The following is a 21,853-nucleotide window of genomic DNA, read 5'->3' as shown; positions in this document are numbered from 1 at the left end:
TTGCAATGAAACCGGCCACCGCCGCAGAAACCGGTGTGGGATTTATTATTATTATTATTAGGCATCCATGCTTCCATACTAATATTATAAATGCGAAAGTGTGTCAGTCCGTCTTGTCTGTCTGTTACCTCTTCTGACCGCTGAACCGATTTCGCTGAAATTTGTTACGGAGATACTTTGAGTCCCGGGAAAGGATATAGGATACTTTTTATCTCGAAAAAATGTATGTTTCCCGTGCGATAAACGACACAAACAAGGAACACGTACACACCCTAAAGTAGGGGAGACCGGGGCAAGAAGAAGCTCGGGGCAGGACGGGAAATCTGCTTGTGTGCGTGATTAGTTAATACAACAGCACCTGACACAGCACCATTCGTGCGATGTTCAGTCGCGTCGCACGAGTCCGAGCGGCGGGTGCATGTCGCTACTTGTTTTGACTGTGCGGCGAGTAAAAACACTTTTTTGGAGGATTTTTACGAAGTTTACCGTTTTAAATCGATGTGCACCAAGGTAGGTATCAGGGCTATTGTAACATTTTACAACATACTTGTTGTAGTATTGTTAAACTAATGAATTTTAATTGAATTTTCGCAGAATACTTTGTAGGTTAGAAATGTTGACACTTTTGCAAAAATATGTCCGTTGGGGCAAAATGATTGGGGCATAATGGGATATATCCCGTTTTGCCCCATATGTGTATTCTCTACCTAGAAAAAGTTATATGTTTTTTTTTCTTGTTTGCAGTTAAAATGGTACGAAATTATAAAAGAAAGACAGATCGGGCAACATGGGAAGAAGATGATATGAGAAGAGCCGTTAGAGCGGTGCTTTCTGAGACGATGGGATTTCTTCGAGCCTCGGCTACATATAACCTTGCATATATTGTGGGTACTTATATTCACAGTCCACTGAAGGATGGGTTATTTGTAGCGTGTGCTTTGGCTGGGCCCATAATTCCTGCGCAGGCGTAGACGATGACGATGAAGAGGCACATATATGTGAACGTTGCCAACCAGATTAAAAGTGTACTCATTATGCCCCATGGCGTTTCCCATTTTGCCCCGTTCACGGGGCAAGACGGGAATTTTGACATGTGCCATTTATTTCTCAATTGCCAAAAAAGTATGTGATTTAGCGCCAAAAAAGATTTTAATTATGTTAATTATAAATGTAAGTGTTGTTATACTTGAAAGAGATTTTTAATAAACAGTATTATTCTCATTATATGACGTTTTTTCTCTTAAGTATCCCATATTGCCCCGGTCTCCCCTATTATCATTTATTTTTGTTACACACTTTTTTTTTTTAATGAAATAAGGGGGCAAACGAGCAAACCGGTCACCTGATGGAAAGCAACTTCCGTCGCCCATGGACACTCGCAGCATCAGAAGAGCTGCAAGTGCGTTGCCGGCCTTTTAAGAGGGAATAGGGTAATAGGGGAGGGTAGGGAAGGGAAGGGAAGGGAATAGTTGAGGGTAGGGAAAGGAATAGGGTAGGGGTTAGGGGATTGGGCCTCCGGTAAACTCACTCACTCGGCGAAACACAGTGCAAGCGCTGTTTCACGCCGGTTTTCTGTGAGAACGTGGTATTTATCCGGTCGAGCCGGCCCATTCGTGCCGAAGCATGGCTCCCCACGTATAGACACTGTATACTATAAGACGTAATCATATTTTATTATTGCAGTAATAAGATATAACATTTATATTATTATCCCTCAAAGCTGTACTAATATTATGCCTGGATTATCTAAGGGTACCGTCTTGTTCGAATGCCAAGGGCTCAGTAATCTAGGGTTCAGGGATTATTGTATCTCAAACACAGTCCGAGGATTACCCCAAAAATTACGTAAATATTGCTTTATTACATTAAAGAAAACTATATCTTAACAATATTTCAAACGAAAGTTATATTATTAAATGAAGTTTTGTAATAGATTTAATACCTACACATTATACATGTACCGTCGAAGAAATTGGCAGATCTACATCATTTGGGCGGGTTACGTCAATTCAATGTTAGTCGTGATTTGTCGGCTGGGTTTGACATAAAACGACCAAATTACATAGGTCCGGCAACTGCCTATGAAATATGAATCAGCTTCTCTGATAGAAAATTGCGTAGAGCCTGCTACGGCCTACGGCTACGTCTACGCGTGCTACGCCCGTAGCAGCTCCATACATGATCTGTCAAACTCTTCATTAAATGGCAGTATAATCGTCATTAATTGTTTCTAAGTGCAACGGTTAACGTAGTATTTTTATGTTGAACTTTTTTGATTATTAAGCTTCTGTAGATTTAGGAACCTTTTTATAAAACCTTTGTTGCAATAGCTTATGTACAGTAAATAAAAGCTCATCTTGGCGCGGGCGTGCCCCTAGATGTAGAACGAAATCAAGACCTTGGGGGAGGCCTTTGCCCAGCAGTGGGATAGTATAAGCCCGTAAAAAATAAAAATAAAATGTTATTATGTAGGCCGACTGACTCTCAAAAGATGAACTAGATAACCAAATTAAGCTCAAGTGAGTGTAGTAATGGTATATACATTCTCCTGAAACATAACCTAAACCTAAAAAAAAACTTTTTTTTTTCTTTTTGCCAAAAGAAATCAACACTACTTTTAAAACGTTATATGCTGACGTGGGAGAGCCATGCTTCGGCACGAATGGGCCGGCTCGACCGGAGAGATACCACGTCCTCACAGAAAACCGGCGTGAAACAGCGCTTCCGCTGTGTTTCGCCGAGTAAGTGAGTTTACCGGAGGCCCAATCCCCTACCATTTTCCTTTCCCTACCCTCCCCTATTTCCTCCCGTACCCTCCCCTATTCCCTTCCCTACCCTCCCCTATTACCCCTTAGAATGCCGGCAACGCACCCGCAGCTCTTCTGATGCTGCGAGTGTCCATGGGCGACGGAAGTTGCTCTCCATCAGGTGACCCGTTTGCTCGTTTGCCCCCTTATTTCATAAAAAAAAAAAAGCAATATTCTTCTTTTCCAGAACTGGTCGGACGAGGCGCAGCAGGAGCAGACCTCGTGCATGGTGCTGGTCATCTGCATGCACTACTTCTACCTCACCAACTTCTTCTGGATGCTGGTGGAAGGTAAGAGGAAAGCAGTCAAAGGTCTCTTTTCACGTTAGGCCATAGGCCATGATTGTCACCATTAGGGTGTAACAAAACTAAGTGATAATACTTGAGGGTGTGTTTGTGTTCTTTGTAGAGAGGTCACTATGAGGCAAGCGCCCTAGCGCAGCGTCACGAGTTTCCCCATACTAAAGTTTAAAAAATTTTGCTCTTTCAGCGCTGCCACTTTTACAGTGAACTCTATACAAGAGACTCATACGTACCCTAAAGCATTACCACTTAATTTTGTGACACCCTGTATACAGTGTGTACAATCCACGTCGATCATTTCAAAGACGAATTGTACTCGTGTAAAATTAACCATGAACGTAAAAAACCTTTATATTTTGACAATATTTAACTATTATTCACCATCGACTGGTGATACTAAACGAAGAATTCTAACGTCAGAAACCAATAGAATAATCTAGTACATAAGTGCATCTGGACTCCACAAAGTCTGAATAAGTTTATGCCTCAAAGTCCGAACAGATAACTTCATTTTATATTCCAATAAAGTGAATGAAGTATCGCTCCTGCAACTTACCCGCCACTGCAGATATCTGGAATGTCCAATGGTACTAAAGTTTTATAACCTAGTATAATGGCAACGATATGATAATGTATAGCACGAACAAGTACTATTATAATAAAAGTCGGGTGTTATGCTTGCACAGTATAAAAATCAGTCAAGTGCGATTCGCACTCGCGCACTTCCGTAACGTTATAGAGCAAAAATAGGCCATAAGGCCTTGTGTTTATTGTATGGGAGCCCACCTTTAAATTTTTAATTTATTTTAATATTATGATTAAATATTAAAATACACATATTATATTAAAGGACGAAAAGGAGAAGGATTATTGATAAAGAGCAAAAAAGGTCGAAAAATTACATTTGTTGTATCGGAACCCCCTTTAAATATTAAATTTATTTTCTTTTTAGTATTTGTTGTTATAGCGGCAACAGAAATACACAATCTGTGAAAATTTCAGAAGTCTAGCTATAGTGGTTCTTGAGGTACAGCCTAGGGACAGACAGACAGATTGACAGACAGACGGACAGACAGACGGACAGACAGATGGACAGACAGACGGACAGACATCGAAGTCTCAATAGTAGGGTCCCGTTTTTACCCTTTGGGTACGTAACCCTAAAAATTAACTTTATGACTTAAACTTTTGCTCAAAACTTACTATACCAGCCTACTTACTACCTATTTCCAGACGAAATGGCTGTTTGGCTTTATACAAGACATTTCGCGCGTCTTCGCCCGCGTAAATAAGGATTTCATGGGAACCGTACATTTTCGTACAACAAAATACTATGTGCTTTCCTGTGGTCTGCTCTATATCTGTGTCGAATAACAAAAAAATCGGTGCAGTGAGTTGAGTGCGTTCAAATAGTAATTTTCCCTGTTTTCTCCACATTTTTATCTGATTTTTCGATACTATTCGTCACACAGTGATATTATAGTGCGTTAAGCCTTCCTCGTTAAATGAACTAACAGTCTAGCACAAAAAAATTTTTTCAATAAGAATTAGTAATTTCTGAATACTGAGATTAAGAGCTAAGCTAAGCTAAGGCTAAGCCGCTCGTTTGTGCGGATGCATACAAATCAAGCTTTGTATAAAATCTCTAATATATAAAATTCTCGTGTCACAATGTTAGGCCGCGTACTCCTCCGAAACGGCTTTACTGATTTTAACCAAATTTTATATGCATATTCAGTGGGTCTGAGAATCGGCTTTTGGGTACTTTTATATTGATAAGTGCATTTGTTGAATAAATAATAGTAAAACTATTATTTATTCAACAAATAATATAATATAATAATTATTACAACTCGAGACTGACGACCATTGTTTGTGCGATGGGATAGCGATGGACGTTGCCATGGTGACATACTTATTTAGTCACTTCGACAAAATAATACGAGCGAAATACTTTATATGGCAAAGAAACGTTTGCCGGGACAGCTAGTATAGTATAAAATTCTGACGTCCTTTGAGCCTCGTTCTTTTGAATATACCTAGGTATGTATTGGTGCGGTGACATAACCCATTATGTTTCATTGTTATTATTGTTGATTCAGACCGAAACGCAACGCGTAGATGTATTTCTAAATTTATACGGATTTGACAGATTCGCAAGCGTCTCACGCAATTAAAATCTGTCAAATCCATACAAAATTCCGCGCCGCCTCACCTCGCCTCGTCGCGTTGCGGTCTGATTTAACCCTTAGTTTATTGGTATTGAGGGATTCCATATCGAAATAGCTAAAGCGCAATATTGTCAACCACGAAGCTCATTATTGGGCTTGATTTTGATTGCGCGGGACTAATTCCATTTTAATGTCACAAAGCAAACCACGCTAAACCAATATTCTAGGCCAAAATTATGCAACTCAAAGGGGACTGACTGACTAACTGACATAACAATAATAATGAACTCTTTATTTGCACATAATAAAATACAAAATGCGAAAGAGAAACAATTTTTAGGAGGAGCGCAAATTGGCGGTCTTACCGCTTTAAGCGGTCTCTTCCAGACAACCATAAAAAAGGATATTTAAAAAAGAAATAAGTAAAAGGATTCTGACAAACAACTCTTAAAAGTAAGTTTTTTTACGTAAAAGATATAACACATAAAAGTAATGTTATTATTATTTGTAGTTTCATTGTTTGTAGTATTATATAATATATAAAATAAACTAGATTTACACATATAAAGCATATAATAATAATCATATAATATACATAAATATAATACACTAGCTGTTCCGGTGAACTTCGTGTCACCCTGTTTAAAACCTTCCCTGGACTTCTACGAATATTTTAACCCTTCAGTAAGTGCCAAAATCTTTGCAAAAATGTAGGGTACGTGGTTTGCAAAAAAAAAAATGGCCCCCGGCCTACCCTATTTGTACAAATAATGTAATAACCTTACATCTAATCCATATTTTATGTTTGTGTGAAAAATATTATAATATATGTTCAATTTTCTATCTATCAAGCCATCATAATATAGTATTTAGTCAGATGTGATATTTGTCTCACCACTGTAAACTTTGAAATCAATGTTTCTAACTATTTCGCAACAAATATATTAATACATTATTATAATCTCAATAACACAGAGCTATACAAACTGTTTATGTAAACAATTCTTTGAAATAACTTAACTTGTTATCAATAAACAGATAAGAGATAAGAGTAATAAAAACCGGTTTTGGTATTATACACAAGCAAACTTCGTCCTTAGTGCAATACAAATAAAGTTCAAAATGGCCGCGGCCGGCAAAAAGCCGTTATAAATAGGTAATTTTTATCTTGATTATTTTACTAAAACGATACTATTATATACTTTTACTAGGATCTAAATCGTTTTGTACACGATAATATACGCTTTTAACGTCAATTATTTACAAAAATATTAAACAAATCGCGTTCAAATCACATAAATAAAAACCAAATTTTCTCGTGTAAACTAGAAGTTATTACGATGTAAGTATTTCTTTCAAATGATTATCTAAAACTATTTATAAATTATAATTAATAAATTAAACTATTTTACTACTTACATTCGTTAAATCCATCAATAATATCAAACATACAACACAACATGGCAGAACACACACGAAAAATTCACGATTTTCAAATGACTGACAAATATTCGTCGACCACAGATTGTATAATATTTTGCATTCAGAATGTGGCAAATTTATCGTAGATCATAACTAACCAAACTTCTTCATACAAAAGTAGTCTCTAAGTCGACGAAATACGTAATTCAATCGAACGAAAGAGCGCGGCCACATCCGGCCGCTTGGGTGTAGACGGAATGGCTGCAGTATAATCTGTGGCGGCCGGATCCGGCCGCTTGGGGATTAAAAGGTTAAGACGAAAATTAGCCCAATCCGTTCAGCCGTTTTCGAGTATTAGCGCGACTAACACATTTAAAAATCCATTTTTATATATAAGAAGAAGACTAGCTGTCCCGGTGAACTTCGTGTCACTTTAAAACCTTCCCTGGACTTCTACGAATATTTTAAGACGAAAATTAGCCCAATCCGATCAGCCGTTTTCGAGTTTTAGCGTTACTAACAGGATTGAAAATCCACTTTTATATATATAGATATCATAATATCTTATATCCACTAGTGATTTATCAATGCACAGGCCAAACCACTGGACGGATTGTACTGAAATTTAGCGTGCAAGTAGATGTTATGACGTAGGCAACCGCTAAGAAAGGATTTTGATCAATTCCACCTCCAAGGGGTTAAAATAATGGATGAAACTTTGTATGAAACTTTGTCAATTAAAACCGATCGGGCTGAGACTTTTCATGCATAAAGCTACTATGACGTAGGCATCCCCTAAGAAAGATTTGGATAAATTCCACCCCTAAAGGGATAAACCCCTATTTTATCCCGATTTTAAGATTGTATAATATAATAATACTTATTAACGTGAGCGAAGCCGCGGGCAAAAGTTAGTAAACTATATATTATAATATTCGATTTTGCCCCCAATTTATTCACGCCACTCAACCGATTTTACAGAAATTTGATGTGGAGATACTATTAGTCCCGGAAAGGACATTACAGGGCCCGATCTAGGGGGGGCAAACCGGGCAATTGCCCGGGGCGGCAAAAATGAGGGGCGGCAAATTGAGAGCGGCGCAGTGTCGCGTCAGTGGCCTTCGTACACGAGTCCAACTCGCACTTGGCCGGTTTTTGGGGCGGCAATTATTATTTTGCCCGGAGTGGCGAAATAGCTGGATCGGGTACTGAGGACATAGGATACTTTTTGTCCCGCAAAAATGTACGGTTCTCGCTTGGCTAGTAGTCTCGTCATTAGACATACATGTAGATATCTACTATACTGTACTCGGCGAAACATGGCGGTAGCGATCAGTGACTCCCCGTCCAAAAACTTGTCCTTTTCTATATAAACCGCGATTGACAATGAAGTGTCAGATATTGTCAATCGCGGCTTTGTATAGAACATGACAAGTTTTGACAGGGTGTCAATGACCGCTACCGCCAAGTTTCGCCGAGTTGAGTATAAGATATTATATTATGGATGTAAATCGAATAAAGGATACTCCAAATCTTTCAATACAAACGGTATTATAGCGAATAAATTAGATATTTGTACAGTTTGAACCCATTCCGGGTTACATTGTGAAAGAATCCCTCGGAATCCTTTGAAGGACCATATTACATACATACTTATAATATTACCCATGTCTGAATACAAACTCGACCCAACACGAAGACAGGCTTAATTCTGACCCTTTTCAATCTGTTTTTAAATTTTGGGTCTTTTTAGGTCGTAGTTTTACATTTCGAGTATCTACTTCGTTTTCAGTGGCTTTTTAACCGACAAAAAAGGGTATTATAAGTTTGACGTGTCTGTATGTCTGTTTGTCTGTGTGTGTGTGTGTCTGACTGTGGCATCGTAGCATCCAAACCTGTGGACCGATTTTGATCTAGTTTTTTTTTTGTTGAATTTTGAAACTATTTGTTGAAACTATATATCCTAGATCCGACCGTAAAATCCTGCATGAATCGTTTTTTTCGATCAAATATATTTTAAAATAATCTTTAGAACGTATAGAATGGATTAATGTTGGGTTGCCTTGTTAAAAGTAGCCGCAAGTACCTCTAATTGAGTAAAATGAAAGCCCGTAATACAAACTTGCGTGTATTCAATGGAAAAATTATTATTTTTAACAAAAAATTAAAACCAACTTCCAAGGTAAAAACAATAATAACATCCTTATAATATGAACTAAAAAGTATTAAATAATTTTTCCTATCTAATAGTGCCTTTTTCCGAATTCGGCTAAAACTCAACTATTTCTGTACTCAATCTTCATCATTTTGAAGTCGGTGCCAGTTCCCCAGTAAAATCACTAAGTACAGTTTATGTAGATTATATTTGCTCTTTGAATGATTAAAATTGGACGTTTGGTTTAGAAGTTATGGCGAAATTAAAATATTGCGATTTACGCCCGTTTCGAAGTGGGGGCTACCAATGCCACAGAATAGATAATAGTACAAGTACCAATGCAGGGGTGCGCATTGTACACATTGGAAAGGTCTACAGAACACTCCGCGATGGTATATATTTTTTTTATGAAATAAGGGGGCAAACGAGCAAACGGGTCACCTGATGGAAAGCAACTTCCATCGCCCATGGACACTCGCAGCATCAGAAGAGCTGCAGGTGCGTTACCGGCCTTTTAAGAGGGAATAGGGTAATAGGGGAGGGCAGGGATGGGAAGGGAAGGGAAGGGAATAGGGGAGGGTAGGGAAGGGAATAGGGTAGGGGATTGGGCCTCCGGTAAACTCACTCGGCGAAACACAGCGTAAGCGCTGTTTCACGCGGGTTTTCTGTGAGAATGTGGAATTTCTCCGGTCAAGCCGGCCCATTCGTGCCGAAGCATGGCTCTCCCACGAAGCTTTTATGGATATATGCCACAATGACATATTTTTTTGTCATTTACTTTTAACTTCAAATAATGGCTAATTTTCGAAGCGATTTTAACCAATACGGCAATAATCATTATTCAATTAAATACTTCAAATACATTATTGATTTTGGCCCTTTACAGCATAATTATTACGATTTTAATTTTAAATGAATATTTTCGAAGATATTACAGATTTAAAAATTGCGGGACGTAAGTAGCTTTTGCGGCAGTACCGACCAATGCGGGCCACGGCCCACGGGTAGTAATGAATACTGAATCGATTTTAATCATTTTTTCAGTGACTTAGGCCATAATTTATTTTATACCCGTGCGAAGCCGTATAAGTTTTTGTAACTTTGTATTAAGGACGTCCCCCCAGTAAACGACCTTGACCATACATTTGCCGCGTTGCCGAGATCGCACCAAAACTCTATTCTTTTACTTATCTTAGTTCAAAATTGACCTAAAAAAAATTAAAACGTGGATTATGTAGTTTATATTATTGTCGATCTATTGGCGTGTGTTTCAAATAAAAGTAATTTGTAAATACTAAAGGAGATGCATAATGTATGCTTGAATTTTAATAAATTGGTTTTACTTTGGAAGCTGATATCATGAGTATGATAAACAAAAATAGAAAATTTAAAACTTGGAAAGAAATTTTGATATACTGAAGATTATTGCTGTATTTTTATTATACGAGTAACTTTGTAGCTTTCAAATTATGAGTTTATAAGGCTGTAAATACAGTAAATTACGGAATCTCCGTAGGGGAAGGGACTTAATTAAGCGACCGATTAGTTTCATTTATTTATCACAATATTCATTTAATATACAGTTTATAATATTGTTGCAGGTCTATACCTATACATGCTGGTGGTGGAGACGTTCACAGCGGAGAATATCAAGCTGAAGGTGTACACAACTATAGGCTGGGGTGAGTGTTCCATACATCAACTATGGACGGTCAACAGATACAACTTGTAAAATATATTACACAAACTTAGCTCTTATCTGTTAAATAATATTCTGCGGGGCTAAAATCGCATTGGAGAATCATATTATGAATCATAATATGATTAATTTCTTTAAAATCGCAAAATGTTACTCTGCTTGCAATTCATGTCTAGTAATTCGTACTAATTTGACATTCGTCAGTCTGACAGTTTTGACAATTCATCTGCTGAATTGATTGAGAGGAATTGCTATGTGACCATTTTAGCCTCGCAGACATCATATACCATCGAGGAAATTGATTCTAAGCAGTTGACGGACCTACGTCATTTGGTCAGCTTATATCAATTCAAAATCATGCCCCTTACAATGCGAAACGCATGAGTACGGCGCGCGCCGGCCGATATGACATACTACGTCAAACGTATTTTCGAGATCTCGTCTGAGTCGGCCTACTCGTTAGTTCAGTTTACTCTGGCAATACTGTGTCCCGTTGTGCACGATTTAAATCAGTTTTAGATTATCCCCCCAGCTACCTTAGATCATATAAAAGAGTTTGCGTAGTTTGTTACCGCTGTCGACCCTGCTATACAGGAGCAGATGTGGAAATATGTGGTGACAATGCTCTTTATAAAACAGTGATGAAAATTCACAGTCAGCTTTCTATCACTACAAAAACTTAGCACACAGTTTTAAGTAAATTGTCATAAAATCATTTTAAAGTACGTAAACAACTAGTACTATTTATGTACTACTAATTACTACTAGTACTACTAGTAGTAATTAGTAAGTTTAGTGGTCATTTATAAGTTTGATGTGTCTGTATGTCTGTCAGTTTGTCCGTGGCATCGTAGTTGCTACGCCGTAGCAAATCCGCCCACCCGTTTGGATGCTACGTCGTAGCACGCCCGATTTTTGAAACGAAGTTTCTTCAAAGATTCTTCGTCAGCTTGCTTGCACTTCTGAAAAAAATGTGGCACTCTGGGACTGCCGCGGTAAAGCTATTGCAGCTAGTCTACACGTATACGAAGACCGTGCCAAAGTCTGTTGACTGAAACGACGTTAGACGAATGTTTGGTGTTTTTCGTTATCGAATTTCTCGAAATTTATACGTGGGAGAGCCATGCTTCGGCACGAATGGGCCGGCTCGACCGGAGAAATACCACGTTCTCACAGAAAACCGGCGTGAAACAGCGCTTGCGCTGTGTTTTGCCGAGTGAGTGAGTTTACCGGAGGCCCAATCCCCTACTCTATTCCCTTCCCTACCCTCCCCTATTCCCTTCCCTTCCCTTCCCTACCCTCCCCTATTATTCCCTCTTAAAAGTCGCGAAGCCTTACTCGGGGGGTCGCCGACAGATAGAAAAAGCTGCCGTACAATAGATAAATATACCAAACTAGAAAAAAAATCATTACCTAACGTAGGTAGCCTTTTAATAAAATTATTTCTTTGGCTTTCTCTGACATGAGGGGGTCGCCAGTATATTTCAATCTGTAAAGGGGTCGCGAAATCAAAAAGGTTGAAAAACACTGCAATTGATTAAAAATGTTGAAATATAAATTGACTAGTTTTGTATGATGTCTGTACGTAGCACATAATGTCGCGGTGACCCACAACAGATTCCTCCCTGTATTACGTTGTCTATATTATTCACGTTCATTACGTGACGTAGGTACGTTAATATCAACGTAACCGTTTCAAACCCCCCATTACTGTTTAGTGCGTAGGCACTTCAAAGTGATTTGCGTCTTTATTAATTACTTAAATATAATTAATAATTAATTCCTCTTGTATCTTTTATCTCAAAGAGATTACTTTGTAATTTTCTTTTAATTAAGTGAGTCAAACGAGTATCGTATTGAAGAGAAAATGTGGCATGCAATTTTCTTTTAATTCGTTAACTTTTTTTAACGTCAGTTGGAATAACAATAACGACCAACTATTAAATTATTATTACTATTTCAATACATCTTATCATGATAATGCGATGCTACTAAAAGAGTTATTAACCGTCATAATATAAGAGAGCTTAAAATTAAGGTTCTAAATAATATGGCCTCTCTACCTTGGCCCACGAGAGTCCAACACAAGTCCGAGAATATTGCCCCGTGCGAGTTTCTTACGCCGGTTATTCTCGCCGGGTTAGTTCCCGAACCGGCGGTAGGCCTCATGTAGACCTTCTAAAAGTATTATTTTAGAAACCTTTTTGGAAATAAAAAGATTTTTTATTTTCATATTTTATATTAAAAATTATATTAGTCAATCTATTTCAGGAGCACCAGCAATATTCATCATCGTGTGGGTGATAGCACGATGTTGCGTCTCTGTCGTACCCTCTACTGGCCCGGATGGGGTAAGTGTGATAAAATAAAACATGGGCCTAGATTCTTGAAATAAATGGTAAAATAAAGTTAAATAAAAAATTAAACATGGAATGAGTTGACGGATCGCCTAAATGGGAGTTGCGTCCATGATGACACCTGCAAGACTAGAGCAGTTGCAAATACGTTTTGGTCTCTATGTATTGGGCTTCTGGCATTCCCACTCAATAAAAGCAACAAAACTCTAGTTTTTCATGAGGCAATATAGCAGCAGGCGATCCAGAGATCCTAGTGTAAGCTTTTCCATATTAAAATGTCAATTAAGGGTTTTTACAGACGAACGGCACGCGTCAACTGCCGTCGACGCGTGCCGTTTGTCTGTAAGAAGCCATTATCTTATGACAGCCGTTGCAAAAATATTTGCGAAGCTGTCAATGCAGTCTATATCTATGATAAGCAATCATAAAGTCATAAACACAAATGTTCGTCATCACTTGTCCATCATCCATGTCCTAACGTGTAGAAGCCGCATAAAGTTGTGAGGGATGTTTTGTCTCTGAGTTTTGAGATTCGCTTCACGGCACTTGGAATACATGAATGCGATTACTAGTTCCCAACTAATACCGACAAACAACTTAAGACTAAGTTTACTCAGATATGATCCTACGAAGTCTGCCAAGATTTTGTACATTTCTTTCTTAATTTTCTTATAAAAGGAGAAACTATTTGTTCGTTTGAATAGGCTCCAAAACTATTCTAAAACGCGTAGCTTGAAGTAGCATCGTAGATTTTATGATATTGTAGACTAAGGGTGGGTTGCACCAAAGGCGTGGTTAAAGTTAAAATTAAGGTTAAAGTTATGGTTATAGTTAAGGCTAAATTTAGCTTTAACTTTAATCTAAACTTTGACCGGAGAAATTAACAGATGAAAGCTGGTCCAACATGGTTATAAATGAACGTGAGCGGGGGCGCTGCTTGTAAAGGAGAACTGTCAAAAATGGCGTTTTTGTATGATGACAGCGTCAGTTCCTTTTTTCGTCACGTTTATTTAAAACCTTGTCGAGCTCTATGGTTATGGTTAAATATGGCGTTTTGATGGAGTCCATTCTTAACTTTAACCAAAGATTTGACATTTTGCATGGTAGTTAAAGTTAAAGTTATAGTTAAAATTACAGTTATAAGTACCCTTCCTTACCCTCCCCTACCCTATTACCCTATTCCCTCTTAAAAGGCCGGCAACGCACCTGCAGCTCTTCTGATGTTGCGAGTGTCCATGGGCGACGAAAGTTGCTTTCCATCAGGTGACCCGTTTGCTCGTTTGCCCACTTATTTAAAAAAAAAAGTTAGTTGATACAACCCAACCTTATATTATTTCACATAATATTTTTATAAAGTATCATAATTTAATTTATGAATGAAAAACTTACGCACATAAAAATTAAATGAACTTAATAAATAATTAACTATTAAAGTTTATACCAATTATATAGTATAGATTGCAAAAAAATGCAATTTAAAACGATGAAGCGAACTTTTATACTTCAAAACCATAAATTTTAAATCTCTCGACAACCACGAGCAAAAACCTTTAATTTATTGCGGATATTTTAAAGTCTTCTTAATAGGATTTTTCTCTGGTGTTTTTAAGTCAAGGAGTAGATCGCCTCTATTGTCTATTTTCTCATTATTTGAATAAGTTATTTTTTAAATAAACCTTCTTAGGGTTCCGTACCCAAAGGGTAAAATCACGGTAAAACCTATTACTAAGACTTTGATGTCTGTCCGTCGGTCTGTATATCTCCAGGCTCTATCACAAGAACCACTATAGATAGACTTTTAAATTTTTTTACCGCTATAACAAGAAATACTAAAAACAAAATAAACAAATTTTTTTGTATGTGAGCCTTCCTTAATTAATAATTAAGGGAGGCTCGCATACAAAAAAACTAATTTTCTCGCTTATTTTCGCCATATACCTGTAAAACCCAGGATAAGGTTTCACGTTACTATGGGGGAGAGCTGTACCCTAGCACTAGGATCCCTAACACCTACCACCCTAATGCCCCAAGGTCCTAGCCCTAACCATAGGAAACCTGCTACCATGAGACCTAAGGTAGCAGGCGGATAGTTAAAGGGAATAAAAGGATGGAAATGATTTTCTCACTGTCAATCACCCAGGCTCAGCTGACTGTGGTTAGGCTAAAGGTGTCTTGGCCACAGTGAGAGGTTGTCGGTAGGGATTTGGGAGTCGGTCGGAACACTTCCAGAGAGTAGCCCTGGACGAGTGTTTAAGGGTAGGAAATGGGAGATGAGTGAGACACAACTAGAAGTTGATACCTATCTGATTAATTGTAACTAATTCTTACAATATATACTTCTTCACTTTTACGCACACAAATATTTACAATTCTCCTAAACACAACACATATATGTACAAATTATGCTATTCATCACTTTATTTTGAGTAGGTTGAGTTCAGTAGTTTAAGAATGTGATGAGTGTGCGACAACGCGAACTAGTTCACATGTTCAATGCTGAACAATACCTATAATACGGAACCAACTCGCACATGGCCGTTTTTTATAAAAAGCGGCGTTTTAACTGTTTTATAAAAAAGCTCGCGTCAGAATTTTACATTTTTTTACGAGCTTTTATTGGCATTCTTAGAGCGAATTATAGCGAGTATATTCTTATAGCGAGCACTTGACCTGACCGAAAATTCGTACGTAGGGAGAGTTCACTGTCGGTGGAACGTAGGAGAATAAATATCACCCTTTCTTTCTAATGTTCAACTTTTCTACGGGTAATCCCGAAGTGCAACTTGTTATTTTTTTACAAAAACCGTCGTCAAAGACTTCACAAGAATCCAATATAGACTCTTTACTATCAATTTGCCGGTAGACAAAATTTCAATGGAACCTTTTGTTTCATATTACTTTCATACCAGGTTTCAACATCGTGCTATGAAACTGTTCTCCGTTGCACGTTAATTAATTAATATTAAATGAAAATATAAATAATATGTACGGTGCACCTAAATTACGTAGAAAATATTAAATTATATAAACTTAAAATCACCTTGGCAATAGAAATACTACATAGTAGCTTTTAGAACGTTACCCAAAACTTTTTTTGTGTTACGTTAGAGAGAAAGACACAGTTTCGCGTTTATAAGTTCGGTATCAATTAAGGGGGCGACTAACCCTAAATTGTCGATTTTATAATTCATTTTTATACTTGAAAATAAGCCCCGAATTGTTTCATTTTCTAAACATAGATACTACTATATGATATTTCCGAGGATCCGACCTAGCGAAAACAAGATATCTTAAAATTTTCTCGATAGAAAAAAATCAAAAAGATGCATCTAACTTTCATGAATTTTTCATATATTGCCATAACCGTGCATTAAACTTAGTTAATATTTTAACAAATTGTATAAAATTCCATAATTGAGAATTTGATCTAGCGAATTTTCCAAATGTTGTATATTTATTGAGTTATTGAAGAAACACTAATTTGGCGATGAATCCGCGTCGTCCTTTTTCACCTGGCATATGAAAGACGGGCGTGAGTGTGAAGAGAGAAGGACGATGTTTGATTTTTTGCGTTAGTCGCTGTGGCAAACACTCACTAATTTAATAATTGTTAGTTCATGCGGCATGCCATAATTAGTAGCATTTACACTACATATTATTCACTTCAACACAACATATTGTTGTTTATTTCATAGTGCACAGAACACAAGTGTGTTTTATGATCTACAGCTATTATTGCCAGCAATATAAACTTTATATGACAAGGGAATAGTTCACTGAGTAGTAATTATTAATAGTCGTTGGTGTGAGTTATTGTATCAGTTGTGATTTCTTTCTTATAAGGACCTTGACAATAATTCACACTTTAATAATAATAATAGCTCCCACACCGGTTTCGGTGACAGTGGCCGGTTTCATTGAAACCAGGCCAGCTACGCAGGAGTAATTTTATACTGCCCAAGTGTGTGCGCAGTACTCAAGAGCACTCTCTATTCCTTTACTCTCATTACCCAGTGGGACGGAAGACCGACACGACCGGCAAGAGATCAGGTGCAGGACCGACTTTTTACATGCCCATCCGACGCATGGATCATCTTACTTGTCAGACAATCAGGTGATCAGCCTGCATTGTCCTAACCAAACTTGGAAATAACATGTTCCCAACGCGGGAATCGAATCCACGACCTCCGAGTCAAGAGCCGCGCTCTATACCACTAGACCACGGAGGCGTCAACTTCAATACTCATATCATAAATGCAAGTGTATTTGTCTGTCTGTCTGTCTGTTACCTCTTCACGCTTAAACTGCTGAACCGATTTTGGCGAAATTTCGATAATTTAAGTCCCGGGAAAGGGAAAAAATGTTTTTGTGGCGGATAAATTGTGGGGTGCAACGTCGTAGCGGACGTTTTATAAAGGTAACTTAATGAGATACTAATATAACTCAATACAATTTTTAAAGAACGCAAAGAAAACTCAAAAAAGCCGGAAACATAAGTTAGCGTTTGTTTTACCGAACTATTTAAACCAAAAGTTTTTTTACGCCAAAAAATCTTATCAACGGAAAGACGCAAAGACTTTATGAGGTTATCTGCATTAAAATCACACCAAAAATGGTTTCATCCTGATATCCAATGATCCGAATCCTATTATGTCTTAAGCGTTAAGTTTATTAGAAATCGTGTGAACGACAGTCATATATTCCAATCACAGCAATTCCTTCTGAGCACGTTTTATGACTGAGCTCGCACAAAAGTGCTGCAGCTAGCAGGTAATGCGAATTAGGGTTGCCACTGATAGAAAGTTTAAAAACCTAGAAAAAGTTTTGAGATTTTACAGAGATTATAATCAATGCGATTGTGTCTGTCTTAATACGGGTGTCTATATCTTTATGTCTGCTCCTACTTCATACTTAAATTTTTTATCCGATTTAAGTTGAAATTATGAGTCCCAAAATATATCTAATAGTTTCTTTATCTGTACAAAGAATATCGTTGTATTTGATTTTAATAATAATTAGTGTGCACGAATAAATTAATGTATTATCACTATATTCGTTGCAACTTGTACCTTTGTGTATTATTTTCTTCTGTAAATAATGATGTATGTCCACCAGCTGGCGATAACAGGCGAGACGAAGATGTGTCTGTGGATCCACGAGCACCAGGTGGACTGGATCCACAAGGCGCCTGCGCTCGTTGGTCTGGCGCTTAACCTGTTCTTCCTCATTAGGATAATGTGGGTAAGTGTGCAAAATCTATACTTCCAACTAATATTATGAATTCGAAAGTGTGTCTGCCTGTCCGTCTGTTTGTCTGTCTGTATGTCTGTTACTTCTTCACGCCCAAACCGCTGAACCGATTTTGCTGAAATTTTGTATGGAGATACTTTGAGTCCCGGGAAAGGACACAGAATACTTTTTATTCCGAAAAAATGTACGGTTTCCGCGCGATAAACGAATTTTGGCGCAACGGAGTTGCGGGCGTCATCTAGTATTTTATAATTATAAATTAATGCTTGCTTACTTTACTTGCTTCAATGTACTCACTACTCAGTGTCACTCTTTTCTAATGATACCTCTCAAGTTCAAATGTGATAGCTTATTGAAGACCTATATACCAAAGAAATTTTGCATACATGACCTTAATTCTAGTTCAGTCATATTTTAAATTAAATATTTCTGATACTTACATAAAATTTAAAAAGATAAAAATAACAAAAAGATTGTGGCAACCCTAGATAATTAGATCTTTTGAAATGTTTGGCGACGCTCATTGTAGTGCTTGAACGGTTACAACTGCATTTTCTCAGAAAATGGTGGCAGAATCTCGAATACTAGTCTAAGTTGAGAAAATACTGAAACTGAAAGCATACAACAAAGAAAGCTTACCACAGAAAAGTACAAAGAAAAGCACACAATCTACTTAGAGATAAGACCTAAGTAAATACAGAATCGAGTAATCTAAAGCAAGGGTGGCCAACCCTTTCGACATTTGGGCCGAAATTCGGGTGTAGAATTTTACCCTGGGCCGCACTACCAAATTTTATGTATACTCGTTGTGAAATGAAAATCAAAATCGGATACTAATTTTTCCTATTAGAACTTAGTTAGAGCTTTTATTTTAAAAGTAAAAGAAAGTAAATGTTTGTTTGTTTTTAATAGTAGGTATGATAAGGTAATTTTAATATTAACTTTTTTTACTTTAAAAAAATAAGCTCAGCTCCGCGGGCCACAAGGTAACAGACGGCGGGCTGCATGTGGCCGCGGGCCGCGTGTTTGGCCACCCTTGATCTAAAAATAAGGAAACTTTTTATCCCAGAAAATGCAGATCACGCGCGATAAACTAATTTTGGAAAAGTTGCGGGCGTCGTCTAGTATTCTATACTATATTTACTTCTTTCAGGTCCTTATCACAAAACTCCGGTCCGCCAACACCCTGGAGACAGAACAGTACCGGAAGGCGACCAAGGCGTTGCTGGTGCTGATCCCACTGCTGGGCATCACCAACCTGCTGGTGCTGTGCGGCCCGAGTGACGACTCCTGGTTCGCGTACACCTTCGACTACACTAGAGCTCTGATGCTGTCTACGCAGGTTAGTTGAAGTTTATAGGTTTAGGGGAGTCTGGGATTATAGAGCCTTTAAAGTATCAGGCGCAGATCATGATAGATACCGCATGTGTATGTACTTCGCGTGCCATATCGCGCTCCCAAACGACGAGCAATGCTCGTCTTTCGAAAGTCTGTTCTTTAGTCTGCTATCGGAATCGGACGACAATTGGAATTTTAAAAATGCCTAAAAGTGCCGTATTGAGCTGTAGAAATTCAAATAGAAACGTTGGCCTAGATAATGGGCACTTTTCTTATCATCGGTACGTCACAGTAGCTATAAAAAAGTGGCCTCACTCTTTTTCATACAAATGGAGCGACATGCGGTATCTATCTTGATCTATATCTGTGGGCGTATTCTTTCATAAATATTATAGAGCAAAGGAGATAACATTATATTTAATTCACGGCTAAGTTACCACTTACAACCCAAATCGTGTTGGTGTGTTGGTTTTTGCTAATCTTTTGTAAAAAACATTATCTTCATAATATATTATACATATCATTTTAATATAGACTGAAGCAAATGGCTGAATTTGAACGTGACTACTTTCCAAGCGATGGGCAGTTAAGAATTAAAATGTTGTGGCAAGAGACCGTGATATTTTTTCGCAATGTTGATGATCCAAAAAGCGAGATTCCAAAAAAACAAATTCAAGGAATTTGTATATTTGTTTATGACAGTAAACAAAACACTAAAGCCAGTAAAGTAACATGAATTAATAAGTAATATCAAGTAATAGGGGCTTAACACGCACCGCTGCTTTTACTACATTTTCCTGGCGATGTCACTGTGTACATCTACGTCATTTAAAGTTAACTAGAGATCGCCCAATGGTCGAAATTCGACCTTAGCTTCAAGGACATTAGGACTACTACCTATATTTTGTAAAAAAATATTGACTTTATCATTACTTTTTTTTCAACTCTTGTCTCTGGGACTTAACCGACTTAGCTGGCCGTGTAAGCATTGTCTAATAGTATCTTAGATTCAATAAAAAAAACTATAATCCATTTTCAATTTGTCAACTTGTTGTCAACAGACTTCAACCATAAATAAAAGAGTATAATTCATATGTATAGGCTTGTCACTTAAAAATCTGTCATTTCTCATGTGTGTGTGTTGTAGTGTGGGTAATGTTTTATTTGTTAAAAAAATGTATGATAAAAGCATAATATTATTAGCTCGATGCACTCCTTCACCATATAAACTATAACTGTGCAAAATTTCATGCACCTACGTTTCCCCATTTTTCGTAAAAAGGGTTACAAAGTTTTTCGTTCGCGTATTAATATTATGATGATGATATACCTCGGAGCCCACAAAAACAATCCTCATGTTATCCACATAAAGGCTATTATGAAATTCAAAACACATTTCATAAAAATTTCACTGTATCGTATCACTTTTAAAACGGTTTTCCGTTAAAATGTGTTCCATAATTGATTGGCTGACAAATTTTAATATCAAATTGCTCGCCAAAAATTCATGATTTTTGGTGACTTTTATGTGATTTTCCGGAACGAAAATTTTAGTTCGTTGTATTATTTTGGTTTGCAACTTTGCAGTAATTTTATTAGGCAAGTTTGAGTTCTTAAAATTTTTTCCCCTTAACAATAAAGGTGCCTCTTCACAATGGTCCATACTGGCCCACTACAAACCATCGCCATTGAGTGGACGGAGTAATGGTGTATGATGGCGGACGATGGCCAGTGCATTGCCAGGCTGTAATGAGCTATGCGTCAATGTGTTTAACATCAAGTGATCGTGATCTACAGTTCACGATGCATCGTGGGTTATCGTGTACTGGGGGCTTTTTTTTTTATGAGATAAGGGGGCAAACGAGCAAAGGGGTCACCTGATGGAAAGCAACTTCCGTCGCCCATGGACACTAGCAGCATCAGAAGAGCTGCAGGTGCGTTGCCGGCCTTTTAAGAAGGAATAGGGAAGGGTAGGGATGGGAAGGGAAGGCAAGGGAATAGGGTAGGGTAAGGAATAGGGGATTGGGCCTCCGGTAAACTCACGCACTCGGCGAAACACAGCGCAAGCGCTGTTTCACGCCGGTTTTCTGTGAGAACGTGGTATTTCTCATGTCGAGCCAGCCCATTCGTGCCGAAGCATGGCTCTCCCACGTATAAAACACACGCTTTGCAGTTAAAGCTTCATTAAAAATAGATTTATTTGACGTTACTTATGTTGAACTATAGGAACTATCAAAGAAATAAATTCATAAATAGGTCCAATTATTCTCTCTCATACTATTAGGTTTCAGTATTTATTAGAAGCGAATATCGCCGAAAGTAGGTCGAAGATTTCTCGAAAATTCTCTACAT

At 37.7% G+C, this 21,853-nt stretch overlaps 1 protein-coding gene and 1 long non-coding RNA gene across 6 annotated transcripts in view; both read left to right on the top strand.

Annotated features, from left to right (window-relative positions):
• Positions 1 to 21,853, top strand: part of LOC121737338 (diuretic hormone receptor) — an 87,040-nt gene that overhangs the window by 19,888 nt on the left and 45,299 nt on the right. For all 5 annotated transcript variants that reach the window (XM_042128997.1, XM_042128996.1, XM_042128998.1 and 2 more), the window contains exons 3-7: positions 2,995 to 3,097; positions 10,459 to 10,539; positions 12,828 to 12,907; positions 18,029 to 18,154; positions 19,317 to 19,505. In XM_042128997.1, the coding sequence (XP_041984931.1) occupies positions 2,995 to 3,097; positions 10,459 to 10,539; positions 12,828 to 12,907; positions 18,029 to 18,154; positions 19,317 to 19,505 (579 nt within the window). The remainder of the gene's footprint in view (positions 1 to 2,994; positions 3,098 to 10,458; positions 10,540 to 12,827; positions 12,908 to 18,028; positions 18,155 to 19,316; positions 19,506 to 21,853) is intronic.
• On the top strand, positions 323 to 1,222 carry LOC121737343. The gene is made up of 2 exons (XR_006037128.1): positions 323 to 510; positions 745 to 1,222. It is a non-coding gene; the product is annotated as an uncharacterized LOC121737343 (long non-coding RNA).

The sequence above is a fragment of the Aricia agestis genome, chromosome 20 (assembly GCF_905147365.1).
Source record: "Aricia agestis chromosome 20, ilAriAges1.1, whole genome shotgun sequence".
NCBI classification, from domain to species: Eukaryota; Metazoa; Arthropoda; class Insecta; order Lepidoptera; family Lycaenidae; genus Aricia; species Aricia agestis.
The sequence above is the reverse complement of the archived record's forward strand: the minus strand, read 5'-3'. Positions and strand labels throughout refer to the sequence as shown.